This window comes from Carassius auratus, chromosome 19, assembly GCF_003368295.1.
Source record: "Carassius auratus strain Wakin chromosome 19, ASM336829v1, whole genome shotgun sequence".
NCBI classification, from domain to species: domain Eukaryota; kingdom Metazoa; phylum Chordata; class Actinopteri; order Cypriniformes; family Cyprinidae; genus Carassius; species Carassius auratus.
This window is the reverse complement of record NC_039261.1, coordinates 5,866,029-5,889,852: the sequence shown is the minus strand read 5'-3', so window position 1 is coordinate 5,889,852 and position 23,824 is coordinate 5,866,029. Positions and strand designations below refer to the sequence as shown.

Below are 23,824 nucleotides of genomic sequence, written 5' to 3'. Positions count from 1 at the left end.
CCTCAGACTGAAAGATATGTACAAATAAACAGCAATTTTTCGACTTTTGAGCATTAGTTGGTGTTTTGTACACATTATAATTTTAATTATAATTCAAATGAATTGTGTCTTATTGACCACAATATCATTGCTAGGTTCTGAGGCCACTTTTGATTTTAAAATAGTTAATCATGTGACGTGAAATCCCAAGAAATGTTAATATAATGTTGTGGGTTTAACAAAAGATAAATTCCCTTTAACACAGATGGCGCTATACTGCAGTTAAAAAAATGTGTAAAAACATTCAGTAGGCTACTTTCAATCTACAAATCACGTCATAACTTAAAAATAACAAAATGAGCTTATGGTAGAATTAAATCCACCTCCTCCTTCTGACAGATAACACTTCTCTTGCCTACTGGTTTCTATAGAAAATGAAAACACTTAATTTATTAAATAATTACAGAAATCGGTCAATTAATTAAATAATTTATATAATTCATTGTGCGTTAAGTACTTGATTATACTTAAATTTTAAATCTTTTGTTTTGTAAGTTTTTCTGAGTTCTTGACAACGCTTTCATCAGCAGGTGTCGCATATACACATAAGCTTCTTTTTACGTGACATGGGAGGAGTTGGTGTTAACTTTACTTTCTGTTTCAGATCGTTCTGTTTCAGTCTCTCTCTCTCTCTCTCTCTCTACAGAAAAAAAAAACTTACATGATCATGGTGTAAGGTTTGCTCACACTGGACTGAATCATGGTGGAGTCTCAGGAGAGATTCACTTTATTTCATTTATTGGAATACCTGTTTACTTTGATGGGACTGTTATTGTTCCTGCTGGATATAGCGCTGGACATTTGGACTGTTGTGTCATTTTATAAGGATGGTGCTTATGTGTATATGGCAGTGCTGATCTTTCTGCTGCTGGGCTCTTCAGTGTTGTTACAGGTGTTCAGCTGGCTCTGGTACTCTGATTACCTGGAGAAGATTGAGACTAAGGTGGAGACATTTGCAGACAGGCATTCATTGATCAAACCTGTTCACTTCCTGCTGCTCGGAGTCTACCTCAGGTCTGTGACAGATTTACATCTCAATATACAGTACACTTTAGTGTATATTTTTAAGAAGAGCCCCTATTACAGGAATAAGATACTTCATCATTAACTCATCTTTATATATTTCCAAACCATTTAGACTTGTTAGTCAAAATGTTTGTTTACAAATCTAAATAAAACATGAACTTCAAATGTAGAGCAAAATCCAAATTGTGGCCTCATTGTTGGCTATTGTAAAGTGTTTCTTGAGTAAAAGCAAGTACCTTGTGTTCACAGGTATGCTGGGGTGATAGAGACTTCGACAAAGGATTTTCGTCATCACACTAATAGTTTCATTAGAGAGGGTATGGCTATTAACCTTTACCTTGAACTTCAGATGCTTTGTATATTTGAGACATTTTCTGAAAGCGCCCCACAACTTGTACTCGTCACATCTATAATCCTACAGAGAGGAGAGCTGGAGCTTATTACAGGTCTGTTTCAAATCTAAAACACTTTGTTTCTTTCAGATCATAATTCTTATATGTCTCAAAACCACTTAAAAGTGATAATTCAAAGTTAGTCATGTGACTGCTGCAGAGCCCTGGAGGACAAAGCAAAGATTTCCACTGAACTCAAAGCTTCAGACCAGTCAAGTTTCCATTTGTTTCAAGCCACAAATTCAGTAAACAGCGTTTTATTCTAAAATGCTTAACATGGCATAATAGGTGCGTCCCAATTAGTGTACTTATGCACTATTGTATACCATTTTTAGTTTAAATAGTGATTACATGTGATTAGTGTGTTAACAGTCCATACTTTTGACATGACAACACTTTATATTTTCAGTAGAGTCTGCTGCAGAGCAAGATTAAACCATTAAAGGGTTAGTTCACCCAAAACGAAAATTATGTCATTTGACAGATGACAGATTTTTCAGTAAAATTAAAATGTAAAATAAAATAAATTTTATACATCCTATTCAGTCATTATCTGCCAGCACCATTATTTAACATGCAAATAAGATTGATATATAAAATGGAGGAGAAACTGATAATCGTTGTTGCTGGGTTTCTTATCATTTATGATATGACGTTATTTTTTCATACAGAAAAAATTCAAAAGACCAGTTACAAAAGAGAGAGAGAGCCCCGGCCGCGCACTCACCTTCACCGTCTTGCTCTCTCTCTCCTTGTGCATATTAATCAAAATAATTTTTTTCCCAGACCCAATGTGACTAAAATGGTTATAAAAATGCTGTCATTATAAAGGTGTAAAATGACGTTAATGAAAATAATGAGGAACGTACTCGTAAACGAAATTAACAGTAAAGTTATTTTGCATTATTGAGACACTGTTTTCCAAATTAATGTTGTTCAGTGCTTTGACGCAATGTATTTTGTTTAAAGCACTATATAAATAAAGGTGATTGATTGATTGATAATGCAGTGGAGGAGATAACTTAGCCTTGCCAAAATCCTTCACAGTGACACTGAACTAACATTGTAAGCTAACAACACAATTTGCTGATCTTACTAGCTAACTAGGCTACACTTCCATTATAACGTTAATATTAAACATGTTAACTAGCAACAACATTAGAGAAAACAATTATATTGTTGGCAGATAACAGCACTTACCTCAAAACTAATCTCAGTGTCCAAAGCGTGAATTCATCCGCGGGAAAGCTGCCGCTATCTTGACTGTGATTGGCCAAATGACTCGCGTGCAGTAGGTTCTAGAAGTAGGCGTGAATAGGCGCGAATTCATCTGCGGGAAAAGCTGCAGCCAGGGGCTTTTCAAAGAAGACGCTGCTGTTATCTTGACTGTGATTGGCCAAATGACTCGCGTGCTGTATCGCCAAAGATGTTTGTGAAGAATACTGCAGTAGAGAAGACCACAGAAGACCCCCCTCCCCCGTTAAAAAAACTCTTCGGATCTACACGATTCACGTGGATGACATTTTCCCATTCAAAACGGCGATTTTCGGTGAAAAGCGACTAGTTTGCAGGTATGCATTAATAACTCACCCTCATGTCGTTCCAAACCCGTAAGACCTCCGTTTAGCTTTGGAACACAGTTTAACATATTTTAGATTTAGTATGAGACCTTTCTGTCCCTCCATTGAAAATGTGTGTACGATATACTGTCCATGTCCAGAAAGGTAAGAAAAACATCATCAAAGTAGTCCATGTGACATCAGAGGGTCAGTTAGAATTTGTTGAAGCATCAAAAATACATTTTGGTTCAAAAATAGCAAAAACTATGACTTTATTCAGCATAGTCTTCTCTTCCGGGTCTGTTGTGAGCGCGTTCACAGTACTGCAATGTAGTGATGTCTGGTTCGCGAACAAATCATTTGATTTAACTGGTTCTTCTTGAACCAGTTCACTGAATCGAACTGAATCATTTGAAACGGTTCACGTCTCCAATAAGCATTAATCCACAAATGACTTAAGCTGTTAACTTTTTTAGATATATATTTCAATGATTTCTTTTAATTTTGATGATTATAACTGACAACTAAGGAAAATCCCAAATTCAGTATCTCAGAAAATTAAAATATAACTTAAGACCAATACAAAGAAAGGATTTTTAGAAATCTTGGCCAACTAAAAAGTATAAAAATGAATTACTGCTCGACTGGCACTGCTCAGGTGTTATGAGAGCCCAGGTTGCTCTGATAGTGGCCTTCAGCTCTTCTGCATTGTTGGATCTAGCATATCGCATTCTTCTCTTCACAATACCCCATAGATTTTCTATGGGGTTAAGGTCAGGTAAATTTGCTGATTAACAATTAACAACAGGGATACCATGGTCCTTAAACCAGGTACTGAAAGCTTTGGCAATTTGTACAAGTGCAAAGTCCTGTTGGACAATAAAATCTGCATCTTCATAAAATTGGTCCGCAGCAGGAAGCATGAAGTGCTCTAAAACTTCCTGGTATACAGCTGTATTGACCTTGGACCCCAGAAAACACAGTGGACCAACACCAGCAGATGACATGACACGGCAAACCATCACTGACTGTGGAAACTTTACACTGGACCTCAAGCAACGTGGATTGTGTGCCTCTCCTCTCTTCCTCCAGACTCTGGGACCCTGATTTCCAAAGGAAATGCAAAATTTACTTTCATCAGCACATTACTTTGGACTACTCAGCAGCAGTCCAGTCCCTTTTGAAGCGAGACACTTCTGATGCTGTCTATTGTTCAAGAGTGGCTTGACACAAGGAATCCGACAGCTAAAACCCCTGTCTTGCATGTGTCTTCATGTATTGGTTCTTGAAGCTCTGACTCCAGCTGCAGTCCACTCTTTGTGAATCTCCCCCACATTTTTGAATGGGTTTTATTTCACAATCCTCTCCAGGGTGCAGTTATCCCTATTGCTTTTACACTTTTTTTCCCACCACATCTTTTCCTTCCCTTTGCCTCTCTATTAATGTGCTTGGACACAGAGCTCTGTGAACAGCTAGCCTCTTTTGCAATGACCTTTTGCGTCTTGCCCTCATTTAACATGGTGTCAATGGTCGTCTTTTGGACAACTGTCAAGTCAGCAGTTTGCCCCATGATTGTGTAGCCTACAGAACTAGACTGAGAGACCATTTAAAGTCTTTGCAGGTGTTTTGAGTTAATTAGCTGATTACAGTGTGGCACACGGTGTCTTCAATATTGAACCTTTTCACATTATTCAAATTTTCTGAGATGCTGAATTTGGGATTTTCCTTAGTTGTCAGTTATAATCATCAAAATTAAAAGAAATAAACATTTGGAATACATCAGTCTGTGTTTCAGTTTTTTTAATGGAATTAGTAAAATAAATACATTATTTGATGATATTCTAATTATATGACCAGCACCTGAATATGGTGAAAGAATTGCTATTTTGATTTAACAATAGTCCTCAAATTTAATTGTCAAAATAATTTTCCAAGAGTGCTGACTCTTTTTTCCACTCAATTAGAAAAAAATTACCTAGAAAGTATGTGATTTCGGTTGCAGATGTTTTGCTTCGTCTTGCTCAGTGTTTCAGCATCAGCATGGCTGTGACTATTTACACACAAGCATATATACGACGTGATATTAAATTTCATACAATGGTAATTTGTTTCAGGTTTAAAAATCCTCTCATCAGCTGCTGCAATTGCCAGTAGTGTTGCTATGTACCACCGCAGCATGCGTATTGGTCTTCCTGAAAAACGCAAGATGAGTTGGATCTCCACTGGCATCTACTTCCTGTGGAACTTGTTGGTGATTATTCCCCGTGTGACTGCTCTGGCACTCTTCTGCAGTGTATTACCATGCTTCATCATAGCTCACTTCCTGTCCCTGTGGATGCTGCTGGTTTTAGTGGCCTGGAGCCAGAAAACAGATCACATGAAAAGTCCTGGTTGGGAATGGCTCTACAGAGCTACTGTTGGACTCATCTGGTACTTCAGTTGGCTTAACGTATCAAAAAAAGGAAACATCAAAGTAAAGAGGGCTCTCTATTATAGTTTCATGGGTTTGGACACAGTGATGCTGCTGGGCTTCTGGTGCTGGAAGGTGTTCGAGTACGAAGGCTGCTGGAGCTCTTTAAATCCTTATATGGTGATCCCGACACTACTAGGTTTGTATGTCATTGGAATACTAGTGAAAATTATGTATTACACATGGTTTCATCCCAATGGTGATAAAGAGAAAAGAGCTGCAACATACGACATGGACTCAGACTCATCCCTGGAAGATACAGCTGCAGCTCCTGCGCAGCCTCTCACTGGAGTCCTCAAGAGGAGCAGGAACATGACTGCTAATTTCTTCTTCTAGCTCTTGGTTGAACTTTTAAAGTTCAAGTTTTATTTATAAAAATGTATTATAGTAGTAATATATATTTTTTTTTAATCTTATACAGAGAATACCTAGTTTTGGTGGAAATAACTTTGACAAATACATATATATATATAACATTTTCTACTGTTATGTTCGTATATCTGATGGTGTTTTGATGATGTTACATTCACACAAATTTCACAGGTCGGTTTCGGTGGCTTTAAGAAAGCACAGACAAATGTATTCCAGTTGTTCTGTTTGTTCAAACTCTTTGCTAATAAAATTGTGTCAAAAGGGATGAAAAGTCTACATTACAACTGAAATCAAAAGATTTGGGGTTTAAATGTGTCCTGTGTATGTTTTCATTCAAACAATTATGAGTCATAGATTAAGCCAAGCAGGTAGACCAGCCTCAAAGTATTTAATTAACGTCACTTACACAAACCCATAAACAGTGTAGGTACAGATATTTGCTTCTTCAGCCAGTTTCAATAAGCCAGAAGTTCTCCAAATGATCTAAAAGCTCGAGCTCAGGGCGAGATAGAGCTTTTATTCTCTGGCTAAAAAAGCCGTTACATCCCTTGATTGTCTATGCATTAGTAACACATCCCAATATCTCACAATGATAGTGTCATTAGTGTAGATAATAGACAGGATACACGGATTAAATAAAATAAAAAATCCTGAAAAAATGCAAAGAAACAAAGTAGGACATGGGGGGGAAAAAGCACCAGAAGAGCAGTTTTTTATGATTCAAGTTAAAGAACAACAGCATCTGATTGGCTGAGCTATGGAGAACATGATTTCTGCAGAAAATAAGTCAGAGCACATCAAAAGTACAGACATAATGTTTGTCATATTTCAATAATTCCCTTTTAAGATAATACACTTACTGAATGTTGATTATAGTAAAAAGGCACAATAAATATATACAGAAAAAAATAAAAATACACACACACAAACACACACATCTATGCAAACAACTGAAGATTACACATTCTTAATTGTCGAAGCTGCTTGAGTAAAAATGCTATTTCTTCAGGCTCAGTAATGTTCAGTCAAAATCTCACAGCGGTAAGGAATATTACACCCAAGCCAGCTCGTAAAACCACCTTCAACTAAAACTGAAAATCAATTATCACTGACCAGAAATGTATTGCACACTATCACACAGTTCTTCTCCCAAACATGTACAGAGGAATGAAAATGGTCACAGGCTGTGGCCTTGAAGCTTCTAATCCATGGGGAATTTGGGCTATATGCAAGAGGTAATTTTACAAAATCCCACTCAACCATGTGACTTTCCTCAGGGGACGAGAATTCAGTAAGTTCACGTGGCTCAAAATTGCATTATAGATATTTAACGGGACAGTATCAATCCAGGAGCCTATGTTCCCCTTAAAACATCACCTTGAAATGGATTTTTAAAGAAATGGCTCAACCAAAAATAGTTTTGTTGTTTCAAACCCATAAAACTCAACTTTCTTAACACAAAAATGCTGCACTTTTCCATACATTAAAACTAGAGACAGGTTTCTGAGATCCATTTTTCTGAAATAATCAAATCACTAATAACGCAGTTAGACTTTAGAGCTAAACAAAGGGTTAGACTGTTTGTAAATCATTCAAATTTAAGCCTGTACTCATTATGACTTGTATCAGATTACACACTAGATGTATTTGACTTGAGGACATTGGAACATTGGAACAAAAGTAACAAATAATTTGAATTCTCATTTTTGGCCGATTTATTCTTTCAAAGAAAAAGAGGGACAAATTGTACAAAAACAAATGGTTTCCATTAGGCACTCTGTATTTCGTCACATTGCCTAATTTAAAGCTGAAACTATGAAGTGTGTATGAAGAGTAAACAAAAGTAGATCCCAGGAACCGAAGAACATTTTGAAAAAATCAATAGTCACAGTAAAAGTGGGATCTATGCTAGACCTTATTGGTACCATCTGTACCCAGATGTTAAACAGGCCACATCTGCAATTCATTTTAAGAACTGAAACAATTGCATCATTTCTTGGAGGCTTCTAAAGCATGTAACCTGCCTTCTCATAAGAATCTGACCTTTGGAATGAGTGCAAATCAAAATGACTCCAACTTACTTTTCGGCCCTTTAAAAGAATGCAGAAAAAGACTTTGTTTTATCCTAGGTTGCTGTACCAGTGCAGACCTTTGGTCATGACTTGTTCCTTTGGTGAATCCAGTTATGTTGAAGATGGTAAAGTACATGCTTTTTCCAAGAGAAAGATGCAGTGAGACAGTTTTTTCCTCTTGTACGGTTGTGTGTCGTCCCAGTGCAAGATTCAACCTAAGCGGAGGATAGCTGCCAGTGAGGGAATGGAGGGCTTGTGAGGTCGTGTCACATAACATCTTGAGTTCTTGTCTGTGACCGCTAACATCCCAGAGTCTACACCAGCTGCTCCATGGTGGATGGGATTGCTGATGGGTGCAGCTGGGGAGATCCATGTCTTACCTCCAGCTCCATCTATAAGAAGTCCAGTTCCAGAGCTTGGTGAAGGGAAGTCAGGTCTCCGTGAGAAGAGATTCGCCAAAATGGCATGCTGTGCTAAATTGTAATGGCACACACAGATTAGATCAAACATACTCGGTTCAATAAAGAGAAGTTTTAACAAGAATCTAAAGTTAAAATACAATAAAGCACATAGAGTTTGTACCTGCTTTGCTGCAAACTCTTCATCACGACCGTCCCCTATAACAACATAGGTCACTTTCTTCCCAAAACGAGAGGTGATACGCTCAAAGCAGCTCTCTTTTCCTGTTAACATGTTACACATAACAGGTACATTTATCCTGGTGCTCAGTGTCAGGGTGATACCAATGAATTTAAAACAAGAGTTCACCCAAAAACATACATATTGTCATCATTTATTAACCTTCAAGACAATCAAAAACTTACATTTTATACTGTGGAACACAAGGTGAACATTCTGATAAAAGAATCCTCTGAAGCCATATGATATCTTATGGCTTTTAGTAGAGTTTAAACAATTAGTCGACATTAAAAAAAATTTTATTTTCAAAAAATATTTTTGTTGCTTTAGAGTTGTTTGATCTCATATGACCTAATGTAAGAGCATGCATTAACCTGGTTTGACCAGTGTGGCACTGTAGAGCTAACGGTAATTCAGTATCTCCTGCATGCACTCCAATAGAATAAGACACACTTATGAGAAGTGCAAACAAAGTTGAGCCAGTAGATCATAGGAAAGTTTTACAAGACTACAAACAAAACATTTTTTTTCACTCTTCAATTAGGGGTAAAAAGAAGTTTGAACAGTTCACTGTTAGCAAATATCCTGATGCTGGTGAATGACATTTAGAAGAAAATGCAAATATGTGCTCTACTCTGTTTACTTTCAATAACAAATAAACAAAATGAAAATGACAGTGTGGGAAAGCTGCAGTTAAGAAAGCATGTGATCGGCACTACAGTAAACTCACGTAAAGTGTATTTAAATAACAATTTATACAAAAGCAAGTAGCGTTATAGTATTAACCTTTAAAGACCTAGACCATTTTTGGGGCGCATGACACACCTGGACTTTTCCAGACCTATTCTAGCAGTCAGCATCAAGTGCCATATATTATAATAACAGGAGAACTTAAATTTTAAGTCTAACTAATTTAAAGTCCCAACTGTCCTTTAGTTTTCAATAAGAATGACTGATAGTCAAATAGTAGTTCAAAAGACCAAAACCTGTTATTGGGCGAGTATGGGACAGTTTGAACGAATCTTTGTTTTATGTCACTTTTTAAAGCAATCAGATAGGATGAGCTATCCTAAAAGCTATTAAACATTAAATAATTTTATTTTTAGCTGAACGTGACCGTCTTGGTCTTAGAGGGTTTAACTTGACACAAGTGTCAGTGTTTCATTCGGTTACAATTACAACTCAATTTTCTCATGAACTGTAAAATGTGAATAATCGAGAATACCCAATACCGAATACTGTAATACTGTAATGTTTTCTTTTGGTTCATGTCAAATTAATTTTGATAAATAAGTCGCACCTGACTATAAGTCCCAGGACCAGCCAAACTATGAAAAAAAGTGTGACTTATAGTCCGGAAAATACGGTAATTGAATAATTTGTCAACAAAAATTGACTAAATATTGTCGTCAACTAATCTTTAAAACGAGACGCAACTTAAATGCTGGTCATGTGACGATGACTATAACTAAATGTATAATGCAATATTGTTGCAGAATAAAAACTAGACTTAATGTGGTTTACAAAATAAAAACTAAGCTAAAACGTCCCTTCATTTTCGTTTACCAAAATGAGACGAAACAAAATCTTATAATGATATTATGTCTCGTTTAGCAGTATTTCTGTTTCTTGTGTCTCACTTCAGAGGCTGCATCAGGACGCACTGCGCAGATGCAGACAACGTCTCTTCCTCAAGCCCTACTCACGGCATTATTTAGAAGACGACAAACAAATAACGTTAAGTCTGACACAGTGAAAGGGACCGATGTGTGTAATTTTAACATGTTTGGTTGGTAAAATATTTGTTGTTAATTCAAATCAGTGCGTCTTCCATGTCTGGAATGGATATATTTGAGTCTATAAGGAGACAATAACATAACAAGATAACCTTGTTTGCAATGGGTTTGGTTAAAAGAACATTTTTGGTTTCATCTATATTACTAGGTACTTATACTATATTGACTGGGTTAAATAGAACTGCATTACTAAATAGAATAAATGTCATTAGTTTTTGTTGTCTAAAACTAGTCGAAAATAGTCATGGATAATTCTGAATAAAATAAGACTAACAATGCTCAGACTTTTAGCCGGCTGAAACTTGACTAGATAAAAAGAGTATGAACGTGACTTAAACTAATAAAAACTAAAATGACAGCTTCATACAAGGACTAGACTAAAACAAAAATTAAAACAGGCCGCCAAAAACAACACTAGTGTGAACATGCTTCAGAAATTCTCCTTTTGTGTTCTGCACAACACCTGGCTTTGGAATGACATGAGGGTGAGCGAATGTTTGAAATTTAAAATTATTACCTATTTTAGTGGCGCTGTAGATGTTCTCGATAGGAAAGACGTCACCCAGGCCATAGAGAAGCACTTTAGCTAAAGCGGGAACCAGCTGAGTGGTGGTGACCAGAACATTCATACATCTGCCCCTGTGAACAAACACCAAAACTATTAGTCCTTTGTTAGCGTGCACACTACATCAAAGCTGAAGAAGAAACCTGTTTGGCGTGTTGCTCCAGCACATCACACACACTGTTCAACGCCTAAAGGGGGATCTGATTTCCTCGAAATCACGCATGTTCATGGAACAGAGTCAGATCTTACCTCGACTGAATGAGCAAGAGAGATTTGAGGGCAGTGCTCAGCCAGGCATCTGTAACAGTCTCGATCTCAGAGCGTAGCCTGAGCAAAAGGTCTCTCTTCATTGGGCTCAGCAGACCTGCAAGGACAGCAGATGACGTTGGCATTAAATGGTGTATATTTGGCTTGTTAATAAGCAGTGATTTAAAGACACTGCTGGACCTGGTCTGTATAGCTAGTTTATCCATGCAACACAACTAGCAGCAATGTTCAGTTCAGCAATGACAACATTCCAGATGTTTCCAACCCTGTGGGTTTTGACTTTTTCTATATTTTTTTTTCTTGTTTGTTTGTTTTAAAGACCAGAGGAACATGTTCACCTAATGTTGTTGTGGGAACATGATACAATTTCTTCTTTAAAACTTCCTTAGTATTAATTGATTATTATCACCATCTCTTCATTATCTCTTCTTGTCATCTGGAGCAGCAGTTAAAACTTTCTATTGTGGACATCAGAACAAGCCAGTTTCCTCCTTTATTGGATAAAAGCGTCTGCTAAATAACTAAATGTAAATAGAGTTTATACATATTTTCTACTGCAGACACCTAGTGTAAATCCACATTTGTGCATAATTATTGTATGTTTTAAATTCAAAAGGCCATTGTAGGAAACTTGTCCAATAAATCTATATTTTTTTACTTTTAAATTTAGAACAGTTTTTAAAACTTTTTAGAATCATCATCATTGTCACTGAAGCCCTGCTCCTGAAGTATGTGCTTGAATGCTTCTCATACAGAAGTCATGTACGTACCTGTTGACTTGTGCACAAGCTATAATTTGCTGGAACAATAAACCACCTCTTCTACATACCTACTGTCAGTTCAATCAGACAGCACACACGAGGCCATCATGGAGGTACTGTGATTATAAATCAACCAAATATAAGGGAAAAGCATGCTAGAAGGCAAGACAGGGAACTACTACTTGACTAAGTAATAATGGTAGAGTAACAGCGCCCCTCTGAGGGCAACTGCAGCATGGTTTGGAGCAGAGATGGGAGACATTCTCACCTCCCACATTCCCTTTGAATCCATTGTAGATCTCTTTGAGGCGGCGATATCTGAAGGCCAGCTTACGCATCCACTCCACTCCTCCCTGTACCGCTGCGGTGGACCCTGGACCACCGCCCGCACTGGGCCCGCTGAAGCCATCGCTGGAGAAGCTGTAGTTGCTAAACCAGAATCATCAAAATTAAATGTACAGACTACAGCATTACTTACAGCTTTTACACACAAAATTTGTCATAAACGTTAACAGCTATATGTGTGTTTTGAGACGTTACTGAAAATGTATTTGCTAGTGCAAGTTGTAAGAAAGTTTGACTTGGTTTCATTACCTCAAGTCCTGCCCATTGTCATCTGAGGCGACATCATCAACATGAACCTGATCACATTCCTGTGTTGACAGAAGGTGTGAATGTTATTTACATGAACATGATGCAAACTGAACCTAGTGTTACACTCTGCTTACCTCCAGATCGTTGAAGAAGAGATGAGTGTCTGCGAGCTCAAAGATCAGCTCCTCCATCTGAAGACCCAGATTGAGAACGGTCGCTGGATCCTGAAAAAACAAAAGCATCGCAGGAAACAGCAAGAATATGAGAATGCGGGGGGGGGGGATTAAACAGGCATTACTTTTGCCAGTGTGTAAAAGCAATTTGCTGTACCTTGCCAAACTTCTGTGCAAATGAGCCGGTGAGAAGAGAATGGAAAATGATGATGGTTTCATCCAGATCCCATAAGAAGATGCGCTGAGAAAGGAAAGAGTTCCTCACGTTTGTTACAACTGGCCCAATTCATTATACTCATCTGATGATTCATTACTCTACCCTCCATTTTAACATTCAGCAAAATAAAACAAAAATTGTAAAGCTGGCTCCCTGTTTCATTGAGCAAGCTCAATTTAATGATTTTTTTTCTTTGTGTCTGCACGTGCATGCTTTTTTGGACTTCAGAGTGTTCCTAAAACGATCCAGTCTGCTTCTTTACCTCAAGGTCATTGTCTGTGGATTGGGAACCATCAGATTTCTTAGCTTTGCCTTTAGTTTTGCCAGGAGGGTTTTTGGGGTTGGTCTCATCTTGGTCCCGTGCTCCTGTGGGGAGGGCCATCCCAGCAGGCAGAGCAACACCTGTTGGGATCGTCACATCTGGAGATGCATCTGATGAAATGAGCAAAAACATGAACTGCAGTGAGAACGAGAAGAATGAGGAGCATCCAAAATAACAACAACATAATCTATTCCAGGACACTGCAACAGTTTACCACCCACTTACTATTAAACTATTACTAATGAAACAAGTAATACACAAACTAATATATTAATTATATGAATTACATAAATTAATCCCAATGCATTTTAATATAGTAATATTTACTATTTTAAGTCTAATTTATGATAGCAGTACAATATATATACACTAGCATTCTAAAGTTTGGGGTCAGTAAGATTTTCATATGTTTTTGAAAAAGTCTTATGTCAGACTCTTAGGCGCACCAGAAAACACGTCAGCAGCGTCATGAACGCACTCAGAATAGACCCGGTGTCCTGACATTTTATCCCACCCGTCATGTGCACATCAATATCGCATCCTTTTTCTCATGCTAAACAACCATATTTAAAGGGGGGGGGGTGAAATGCTATTTCATGCATACTGAGTTTTTTACACTGTTAAAGAGTTGGATTCCCATGCTAAACATGGACAAAGTTTCAAAAATTAAGTTGTACGTTTGTCACAAGTTTCGGAAAGTTTTTTTCGAGTATGGCTCTGTGTGACGTTAGATGGAGCGGAATTTCCTTATATGGGTGCTAAGGCACTTCTGCTGGAAGAGCATCCTCATCATGAGGATGAGTTAATGACATAATTTTCATTTTTGGGTGAACTAACCCCTTAATATGATTTTTTTAAATTCAAATTTTAGATGTGAAAACATATAATTTTAAACCATTTACAGCAGTTGGAAAAATAGTAGTACTAATATTTACAAATTTCTAAGTAAGTGAGAAGGTTTATTATGAAGTTAGAGAGGGTTAATTCTAACACACCTGTTGTGTCGGGCAGGTTTGCTGAGGCACTGCCTTCAGTTTTAACAGCTGGATATTCAGGTGCCACTACACCTGCTCCATCTCTATCACCGCTGGGCAACCCAGCGGACAGATAATTGGGAGGAGGAGCGTAGTACTGCGAGAACTGACTCGGACCAAGAGAGCTGTAGCTTGAAAACTCCTGGAGTGAAACAAATTAAGATTAAGTTTAAATGGTTTGTTCATCAAAGCAGTCCTTACTATCTGCCATAAACGAGCCTGTTACAATGTAAGGGTCAAGATATAGTTAAAATGTAAGAATGTTTTCTTTTTCATGTTCCTGAATCATCTTTGCATAAGAAAATAGTATTTCACATCATATATCACAATCAATAACATTATGAATTTGTTGCATTTTTGCTCATATCAAAGTCTGTATAATTCAATAGCAGAGAATAACATCCTCATATTAGTAATGTCATCCTTTCAACGTCCTCTTTTGCCTGCAGGTGGACTCACCTGATGTGTGTTGGTAGATGTGGTCACAGCTGTTGCTGGTGGGATGTTACTGTACACACTGGATGTAGTGAAACACGAACCTGATTGAGGATGAAGAACATTTATACAGAATGTCCAACAACCAAAAAGTACAATCATGGTATCACTGAATGAAATGCTGTATGAGTGTTAATGGAAGTGGTTTCGGCAGGTCTTTCTCCTCAGCGGTCCCGTATTGCTAAGGCTGTGAGGTGCAGAGAGCGTGTGGAGAAGCACAGAGAGATAGCGGTAGCAGGCTTGCCTTGGCTGGGGTAGGAGTAGTGGATCTGGTTGGGTTGGGTTGAGGTATAGGCTGAGCTGAAGCTGAGAAACCCCATCTGACCAACAGAGGGTGACTCGGGCAGCTGCGACTCTGTCTTTAAGCCCGGCCACATGGCGCCTGAGGCCGTGCATGGAGAGATGGAGCGGGAGAGGGCAAAGGGTGGAGGAGAGAGGGGATGCAGAGATGAAAGAGGTGATTAGAGGGAGGTTAAGAACTGGATGTAACACTGAGACATGAACTGATCTGACTGCCAGCGTTCAGACTGAATGCAGGGTGAGGGTTAAGTGGAATGAGTTTGGGTGAAGTGTTCAGATGAATTAAAGCACAGACGGCAAATGGGTGAAGCACAGACCAAATGGTGGCAGTCCGTACGTCTGACCGGACTGAGGAAAGCCGCTGTATACGGTCGACTGGCCCAGGGAGGGGAAAGCCACTTGACTGGCATATGCAGTGACAGCATTGCTGAAGAATAACGGAGGAGAGTTACTAGCTGAACATTTAATAACACAGCTGAACTTACAGACTGCTAGAAACTATAGTCTGGGTAAGATCTTTGATATTTAGGATGATTTTAAAGTTAACATTAATTTAAAACTGCTACTTTTTAATAAGCATTTCAGGTCTTATGAATTTATCAGAGTATGTTATTTGAAATGAAAAAATGTTTGGCCTCATAGCTTCATTGATAATTTAAAAAATATAATTTTACTAATTAAATCACTTTTTTCGGAAATTAAATCACATTAATCACGATTAATCCCACATACCATTAGTTGGTGAAGTTTTTAAATATACTTTATTTATTGCAATCATTTCACACTTAATTTTCTAATTAATGTACAAACAACAAAAGAGAGCATATATTTAATATTTGTATAATTGCATCTTTTTTTTATAACTGAAGGCCTGTATCACTGAGGCCAATAATAGACTACTGATGTCTCTTTAAAACAGTTTTTCCCCTTAATATTTAACCACTGACATAAAAATATTAATATATATGATAAAACTAGAAATAATTATATACAATAACATTCAAACCCAAACCACATCATGTATTAGAATGCAAATAGACAATAAGACCAGGAATGTGTATTAAGCAAGCAAACAGGGTCACTGATCCCATACTGATGTCCCATGATTGACTGTATTTTAAAAGACACTACCCCATTTAAAAACAACCTTTCATACGTACTTGCTTCCTTGGTAGATCTGTGAGGTATATTCAGTGGCTGTGGTTGTGGTGAGGTCTTTGCACGTCACTGCTTTTACAAAAGTAAGATGTTTTGTTACAAATTTATTATGCTTTAAATATATCTGAGCATGACAGCAATAGTCCTTACCATTATGATCATATGCATTTTCTGAGACACAGCCTTGGGATCTTGATATCGTCTCTTGATTTGATCGGCCTGGACCTCCAGGAACTGCCAGAGACATTGAGGGGTTACATTATGTTTATACATCTCAAAAACATGTAGGGACAGTCTTTTAAAGGATATCCAATAACTATTTAAAATAAGTGTTTCAATCAGAGGAACTATCAATTCGACAAGAGACTGTTAATTGAGCATGTTTGTAGTAGAAATATATTATATTTATATATATTTTTTATAGAGCATGTATTTAGTTTAATTATATTATGATATCATATTTTGGACAAAATTTGAAAGCTACTTACTGGTGTGCAAGTGAGCGACAGATGACGGTGGATATGAATTGATGTCTGTCCGAGCTGTTGATTCATTCCGGTTAGGAGAGTCATTAGCAGCCACACTTCTGCAAAATAACAACTTTAATAACCCTTTCCTGTGTTTCACTTAAAGTATAACACACCAACAATCATCAGTGATCACAATGGCCAACACTTGAATCAGATTCTGATTTACTTTTTCTTGATTCAATTCAGATCTCAATTCAGTACTGATTCTGGTGTTACATGTACATTTGTCTCTCAACTAACAGTGGATTATATATCTAAATTGCTCATAAGGTAGATTTCATATCAAAAATAACAATAGGATGGGAGGCACATTAACAAAAATGGTGCATTTTAGTTAAATAAAAAAAGGTAATGACAAAGAAACACTAGAAGACTGATCTTAGGATTTTAGAATTGATATTGGTTTGTTGAAATGAAGAATTATTAAAATCTGGAAACCAATATTTTCAACCCAGCTCTTAAAATAAGACTTTAAGATGACGTTTGAAAATTCTCCACTTCAAAATCTATTTAATCTTCAGCATGAATGGCTGAAAGACACAGTGATAGCAGCCCTTCTAATGCCATTTTTTATGTCTTGACATTCTACTAAAGTATAACAAAGTGTGATTGAAGATTAGCAAAAGGAAATCATACTTAACTCTGACAAGACACTCTTTGTTCTTTCTCTTTCCCCTCAATTTTTTCCACCTTGCTCAAGGGCAAAACGGCAATAAAGCAAGATCACAATCTTATATACAAGTGCTTGCTCTCTTTTACTTACAATGGCATCTTCACCCTTTATCCTAGCAACCCAAATCTGAACTAGTAAGCTATGTCCTACACGCAAGCTATATTTGAAACTATAAAATGCACATAGATGGACCTACCGTGAATTACTCTCCTGATTCACTTCTGGATCATGCCGAGCTTTCTTTATCTATTCAATCAAAACAACAAAAAGAACAAGAGTTAGGTCTCTCAAAATGTTGAATGATTTAAATATATAAAAAAGAAGAAGTCCATTCTTTTTGACAGCAACACATGAGCATTTCTTCTTTCCTGACTGGTCAGTAAGTCAACTGTACTCACAGGTAGCTCGGGCACCTCTTTCGAGTCGTCCATGGCTGTGGGTAAATCTGCACCGTCAGTCTCTGCTGCTTCTGCTTTGGCCAAGGCCCTGCATGAAAGACAAAAGTCAGCACGGTGAGACATCTTTATATATGCTCCTCCAGCCCCTAACTCTCCACTTCGCTGGGGCATCATCTTTGTCCCGTGTGTGCATGTGCGTTCTAGGAGCTGAGCATTATGGGAAAGTCAAGGGAAAACTGGGTCTTGCGGGTTCTAATCTCACAGGTGAGCTCAGCTCGGCAGGTGAGGCACGTGAGGCTCCCCCACAAAAGCACCAGATGTTTCCCCCGAACCCTCCCACTTCCAGCGCACATGCCTGGATTATATGGCCGCGTCTCCTTACATGTACACTAACCTACATTTGGTGAAAACAAGGAAGCTTCTATTCTTTCCTGATTATATCAAAGGCATTAGGTGTTTCTGCCCAAGCTGTCACATTCAAAGAGTGGGCAAGGATAAGATCTAACCTAATTTTGTCCCCCCCGCGCCTTCTTTAAACTGCATTTATATAATTGGAATATGAAGCAGGAAAGAGAGAAAGTGGGTCAGACGCTCGCTTACACTTGAGACAATTTTGCAGACGCTTCATTCACGTAAACGTGAGATTACAATGTTTAGTAAATCACGTGTAGCCCTGAGTGATGCTTATGCAACGTCCAACTTGAAGTCTTAGGAACGTGATCAGGGTATGAAAAACAATTTTAATTTGGATTGAAAATGTGATAAAAACAAGTAACCAAAGATCACAACATCTTATTTCGGTCAACCTACACAGACCATCTTTAAAAGGACAGTTCACTCAAAGATGTCAATTCTGTCATAATTTATTTACCTTCTTGTCGCTTCAAATCTTTTCATGACTAAATATTCTTCTTTCGTTATTTCACTTTTACAAAAGTGTTTTATTTTGTCCTCTAATTCTGTTTTTTTTTTATTCATTTTTTTTCCATTTTAATTTTTCATAAGCCTGCGAAGTGAACTTGTCTATCCATCTTGCTAAATGATGCAAAGGAATGTAAACAAGCGAACAATGACCAATTAGAGGACAGCTTTACTCACATTTGACTTAATAAATAAATAAATACAGTTTGGTACGCTTTGCAATGTTGACTTGGGAAAGCAACTGAACCAAGAAGAAAGTGCACCATTGTAACAAATGAATCCCTGATTTGGAACAAAGCAAACAATCTACAGGTCTGAAAGCCCCCTTTGTCTTAGAACTGCCATTGTATACTAGGAATATTTTAAGTTGCTTTAAATAAAAGCGTCTGCAAAATGCATACATCTAAATACATATTTCCAATGAATGAAAAAGTATTTCAGATGAAACAGATAAAAACACTGAATTTCTAAATATTTCAAATCAATTTTAGCTATATCTGCACTTTAGTGACCCTACGACAACTATTTTTTTTTTAAGTGAAACTTTCATATATTGATAAGATTCATTAGATGTAAAGTAAAACATTTCAAAAGTTTTGTTTGTCTTCATTTTGATGAGTAGAGTTTACGGCTCAAGAAGTTCCCCACAGTATAAATTCCAAGAGCCACTTGTTTTTTGAAACCACAAAAATGGGGACGACTGCTGACTTGATGGTGATGGTACAGAAGACAATCATCGACACCCTCCATAAAGAGGGTAAGCCACAGAAGGTCATTACTGAAATGGGTGGCTGTTCACAGAGTGTTGTATCAAAGCATATTAAATGCAAAGTTGACTGAAAGGAAGAAACTGGGTAGGAAAAGGGGCACAAGCAACAGGGATCGTAAGCTTGAGAATACGGTCAAGCAAAGTAGGTTCAAACACTTGGGAGAGCTTCACAAGTACTGGACTGTAGGCTTGCCGCGACAGACAGTGTGGACGATGTTACCAGTTTTAAGCCGCAACACCGGTTACATCACTCCCCACCGTCGTTTTGATTTTTTTTTAAGTATTCGTTAATTATTAATTATTTATTTCAATTAAGTAAAAATAATAATTATAAATAATTTAATTTAAAAGAAAGCATACACCATAATAAAAAACTGAACGCAGCGCCAAGACAGTCACATCACAGATCAGCAGAACTGTGTCATCTCTTCTCCCTGTGTTCGTCTCATTAAAGAGGAATCATTGGCCACATCAGATGAGGATGGACAACTGACAAGTCAACTTGAAAACCGGCATCATATCTATTTTAGACAAGAAATATGAAGCTCTGCCAGAAGCAAGCCGGCAGCTTATGCGCAAGACAATATTCCTGGACCCGCGCTACCGGGATTAATTTATAAGCTATTTATAACACACACGCATTTATAAGCCATTTAAAAGCAATAAAGCAAGGAAAGGAGGATAGGAGGACACCCCCACCCCATGGTGATACCGGTATTACAGGTGTTGTCACAAGTCGATTAACCGGTGGGAAATTTTCCTCACCGCCGCAACCCTAGTGGAATAAAACTCTGAAACAGAAACAGCATCAGAAGCATCTCACCTGGGCTAAGAAGAAAAAGAACTGGATTGTTGGTCAGTGCTCTAAAGTCCTCTTTTCAGATAAAAGTACATTTTGCATTTCATTTAGAAATCAAGGTCTGGAGTCTGGAGGAAAAATGGAGAGGCCCGGAATACAAGCTGCTTGAAGTCCAGGGTGAAGTTTCCAAACTCAGTGAGGATTTGGGGTGCCGTGACTTCTGCTGGTGTTGGTCCTTTGTGTTTGATCAAGTCCAAAATCAATGCAGCCATCTTCCAGGAGATTTTAATAAATTGGAGATGCTTATGATTAATACAATTTAATTTAACCATTAAAAAGAGAAAAATAAAAAATTAATTAATGGAAAACATGGAATTTGGAAAAAAATTAAACTGATTTCTTGGGCCCTACTGACCTGAACTTCATATGGAATCTAAGGAATATTTTGAAGAGAAATATGAGAAACAGTCGATCCAACAATCCTAATGAGCTGAAGGCTCAACACTACCTCAGCAGTTCACAGGCTGATCGCTTCCAGGCCACCACTCAATGATGTTGGAATTTGTGCTAAAGGAGCCCCAAACAAGTGCATAAATGTGCATAAATGAACATACTTCAAAGTGGTCATGTGATGCAATTAAAATGTTTCCTTTTTCTATGGAGTGTTACAAACTCTTGGTGCATGAAGACCTGTAAAGTTACAAAGACTAAAGCCTCAAATCCAAAGTTAAAACTCTGCCACACCCCCTTAAACACCTCGTTTAAACACGCCCCCACATCTCTATGTCACTATGCAGAAATATTTGCTAATGCCGCCCCAAATGTACAAGCAAAGAAAGAAGATTGACGGAAGGAGGGACTTTGTAGAAGAGGACGCATATGAGAGAGGCGGGGCATAGAGGAACTTTTTTTAACATTAAAGCATGTCAACATATTCTAAAATAATGAGCTTTAAAAAAAAAAGTGTCATATGACCGCTTTAAAAACTTGAACTTTTCTGTTTTGCAAATCTATATTTTATGAAAAATATTCTAATATTTTACAATAATGGATTTTTTGGCTCTCATGAGCTGTAGTGAATCATCCAAATTAAAACAAAAATAAAAACTTTTGAAATGTTTTACATGTAATGACTATAGAATATATGAAAGTTTCACTGTTTGAAATAAGTTACAAAAACCTTCTTTATGATATTCTTATTTTTTTAGATGCACCTTTGTATATACAGTCATGGCCAAAAATATATGCACCCTTGGTAAATATGATCAAAGGAGACAGTGAAAATTAATCTGCATTGTTAATGCTTTTGATCTTTTATTTAAAAAATTCAATACTTGAAACCTCCATTGTGGCATGTGTCTAAACAAGATGTCTAAGACCTCCAGCAAAAATATATGCCCACAACATCAAAAATATACAGCAGTATATCTAGTACATCATGGGGTACTTTTTATCCCTGTGTTCACTAGTGGTCGACCGATATTGGACCGATACATATTTTTTATTAATATTTTAGAAAATTTAAATCATTTGACAATGGATTTAAAAATAAATGTGTAAAATAAACATACTTATACTTTACATGACCAAGTATTTTTCACAAATAAATAAATGTTTAATAAAAGCATCACTAAAAAGGAAGTAAACACTGTAACCAACAGGGCACTCGGTCACTGGGAAGTTTGTGTGCATCGGTAATCATATTTTTCAAACAGCCAGGGTAACACTCATTTTACATACAGCACAAAAGAGAAAATGACATGATAACCAGGATACATTTTTTCAATATTCTTTGAATAGAAAGTTCAAAAGAACAAGTGGATGGTGGATGTCTTTGCACGAAAGTGTACAGCCAGTACAGAATTAACCCATCAAAGTGTACAGAATTAACCCATCAAACAAAACACAATAGTAGGAGGCTCTAATAATGTAAATGTAAAACACCGAACCACGGTGACACAAGGACAGGTAACCAATGAAGTTGAAGATCTCACATTGCTTTCAGACTCTACTAATCTAGTATTTCGCTACATAAAGAACGTTTTGCTCCTATGACACCGAAAAGTACATCCTAGGCAGGAGGCTCGACAGGGTTTGAGACACAGCCAGCGTTTCTCTTCAAAACTGTGGCTAGTTCACCGAAGATGTCCAAGACACCACACTCGTTAAGTGTCTTCTTCTTTGGAAACATGCATTTCACTGCTGACGTACATACTATAAGTGAAAACAACTTAAGCCGTTTTCCAGTGGTAGCTTTGTTAATGTACTCGTTTAGCACAGTTTGACCAGTTAGCCAACGTGTGTTAATTAGCTCGCGGCTCACTGACCTTACCATTACACACTAAACCGTTCATTAAAGCGCTCAAATGCACAGTGTACGGCACACAAATAGGAAAGAAACTCTTACCATGTCACCAAGTGCAACTTCCGAGGAAACTTTATATTTCCTTTAACTGAAATTCCCTCGGTGGGGTGCTGTGTGTTGTTAGGGACAACTATTTGGCAGGAAGTCGCTACAATTCGCAACGCGCATGCGCAGCCTGCGATCATCACTATATGGTTTCATACAATGATATAAACTGACTTTAGTAGCCCCTATTTAGCAACCGTTTGTGTTCAGTAAGATTTTTTTTTTCCTTAAAAAAAGCACTACTTGTAAACATGAATGCAATTTGTTTTCCCTATTTATAACTATTACAATGTCTATATCTTAAAAAAAAGAAAAAGCATAAATAATCATAATAATCGTATTTTAGTAATAGCCCTATTGTTTCCTCCTGAATATTGAAATTAGTGGATAAAGGACTAAGGTGGTTAATTAATTGTTGGGCCCAAAACCGCCACTTCAGATTTTGAATCATTAAACTGAAGGGTATTAAGAGCCATCCAACTCTTTAATGTAATCCAAACAGCAGAAACTTTAGTATGAGTTATTTTTACACTGTAAAGGTTGATACAGCTGTCATCTGCACAGCAATAATGTGCAACATTGACAAATTAATCCCAATGGAAGCATATATATAAAGAAAACAAAACGGCCAAAAATAGAACCCTGGGGAACCCCAAAGGAGATGGAGCAGAGAAGATAAATCCTGATTAAAATTGGTCAAAATGTACAATTTAGAAAGCTCATTATAAACAAACTTCTACACTATTTTAGCTTTAGGAATTAAAACCAGAGCTTACTTAAAATATAACAAACTATAATACGATCTATTAAACTCCTGTTCATTGTTGATAGAGACATTCAAAACCTGAATTAAAAGACAAGAAGGAATAATATCTAGCCAACAGTAATCAACATAATAAAATGTTTTCTGAAGGATTATGACACTAAAAACTGGAGTAATGATGCGGAAAATTCAGCTTTCATCACAAACTAAATAAAATTGTAATATATATACAATTATTTAAAACTGTGATTTGAAGTAATACTAATTCACAATATGATTTTTGCTGTATTTTTGATCAAATAAATAAAAC

The 23,824-nt window shown here is 37.2% G+C and overlaps 2 protein-coding genes across 2 annotated transcripts; one reads left to right on the top strand and one right to left on the bottom strand.

The window, feature by feature from the left end:
* The first annotated feature begins 647 nt into the window (after positions 1–647).
* Positions 648–6,144, top strand: LOC113119233 (XK-related protein 8-like). Its single transcript, XM_026288535.1, has 3 exons — positions 648–1,053; positions 1,315–1,511; positions 5,131–6,144. Exons 1-3 carry the CDS (start codon positions 740–742, stop codon positions 5,820–5,822), a joined length of 1,203 nt encoding a protein of 400 aa, XP_026144320.1. The 5' UTR covers positions 648–739; the 3' UTR covers positions 5,823–6,144.
* An 83-nt stretch (positions 6,145–6,227) lies between these two features.
* On the bottom strand, positions 6,228–22,880 carry eya3 (EYA transcriptional coactivator and phosphatase 3). The gene is made up of 19 exons (XM_026288533.1): positions 22,749–22,880; positions 17,853–17,940; positions 17,651–17,700; positions 16,740–16,837; positions 16,402–16,485; positions 16,254–16,323; positions 15,411–15,520; positions 15,038–15,175; positions 14,758–14,837; positions 14,260–14,440; positions 13,205–13,374; positions 12,883–12,966; positions 12,687–12,776; positions 12,553–12,611; positions 12,227–12,387; positions 11,180–11,294; positions 10,883–11,004; positions 8,513–8,613; positions 6,228–8,403 (listed from the first exon to the last, which is right to left on the bottom strand). The coding sequence occupies exons 2-19, from the start codon at positions 17,883–17,885 to the stop codon at positions 8,323–8,325; spliced, it is 1,827 nt and encodes a 608-aa protein (XP_026144318.1). The 5' UTR covers positions 17,886–17,940; positions 22,749–22,880; the 3' UTR covers positions 6,228–8,322.
* Positions 22,881–23,824: the final 944 nt, after the last annotated feature.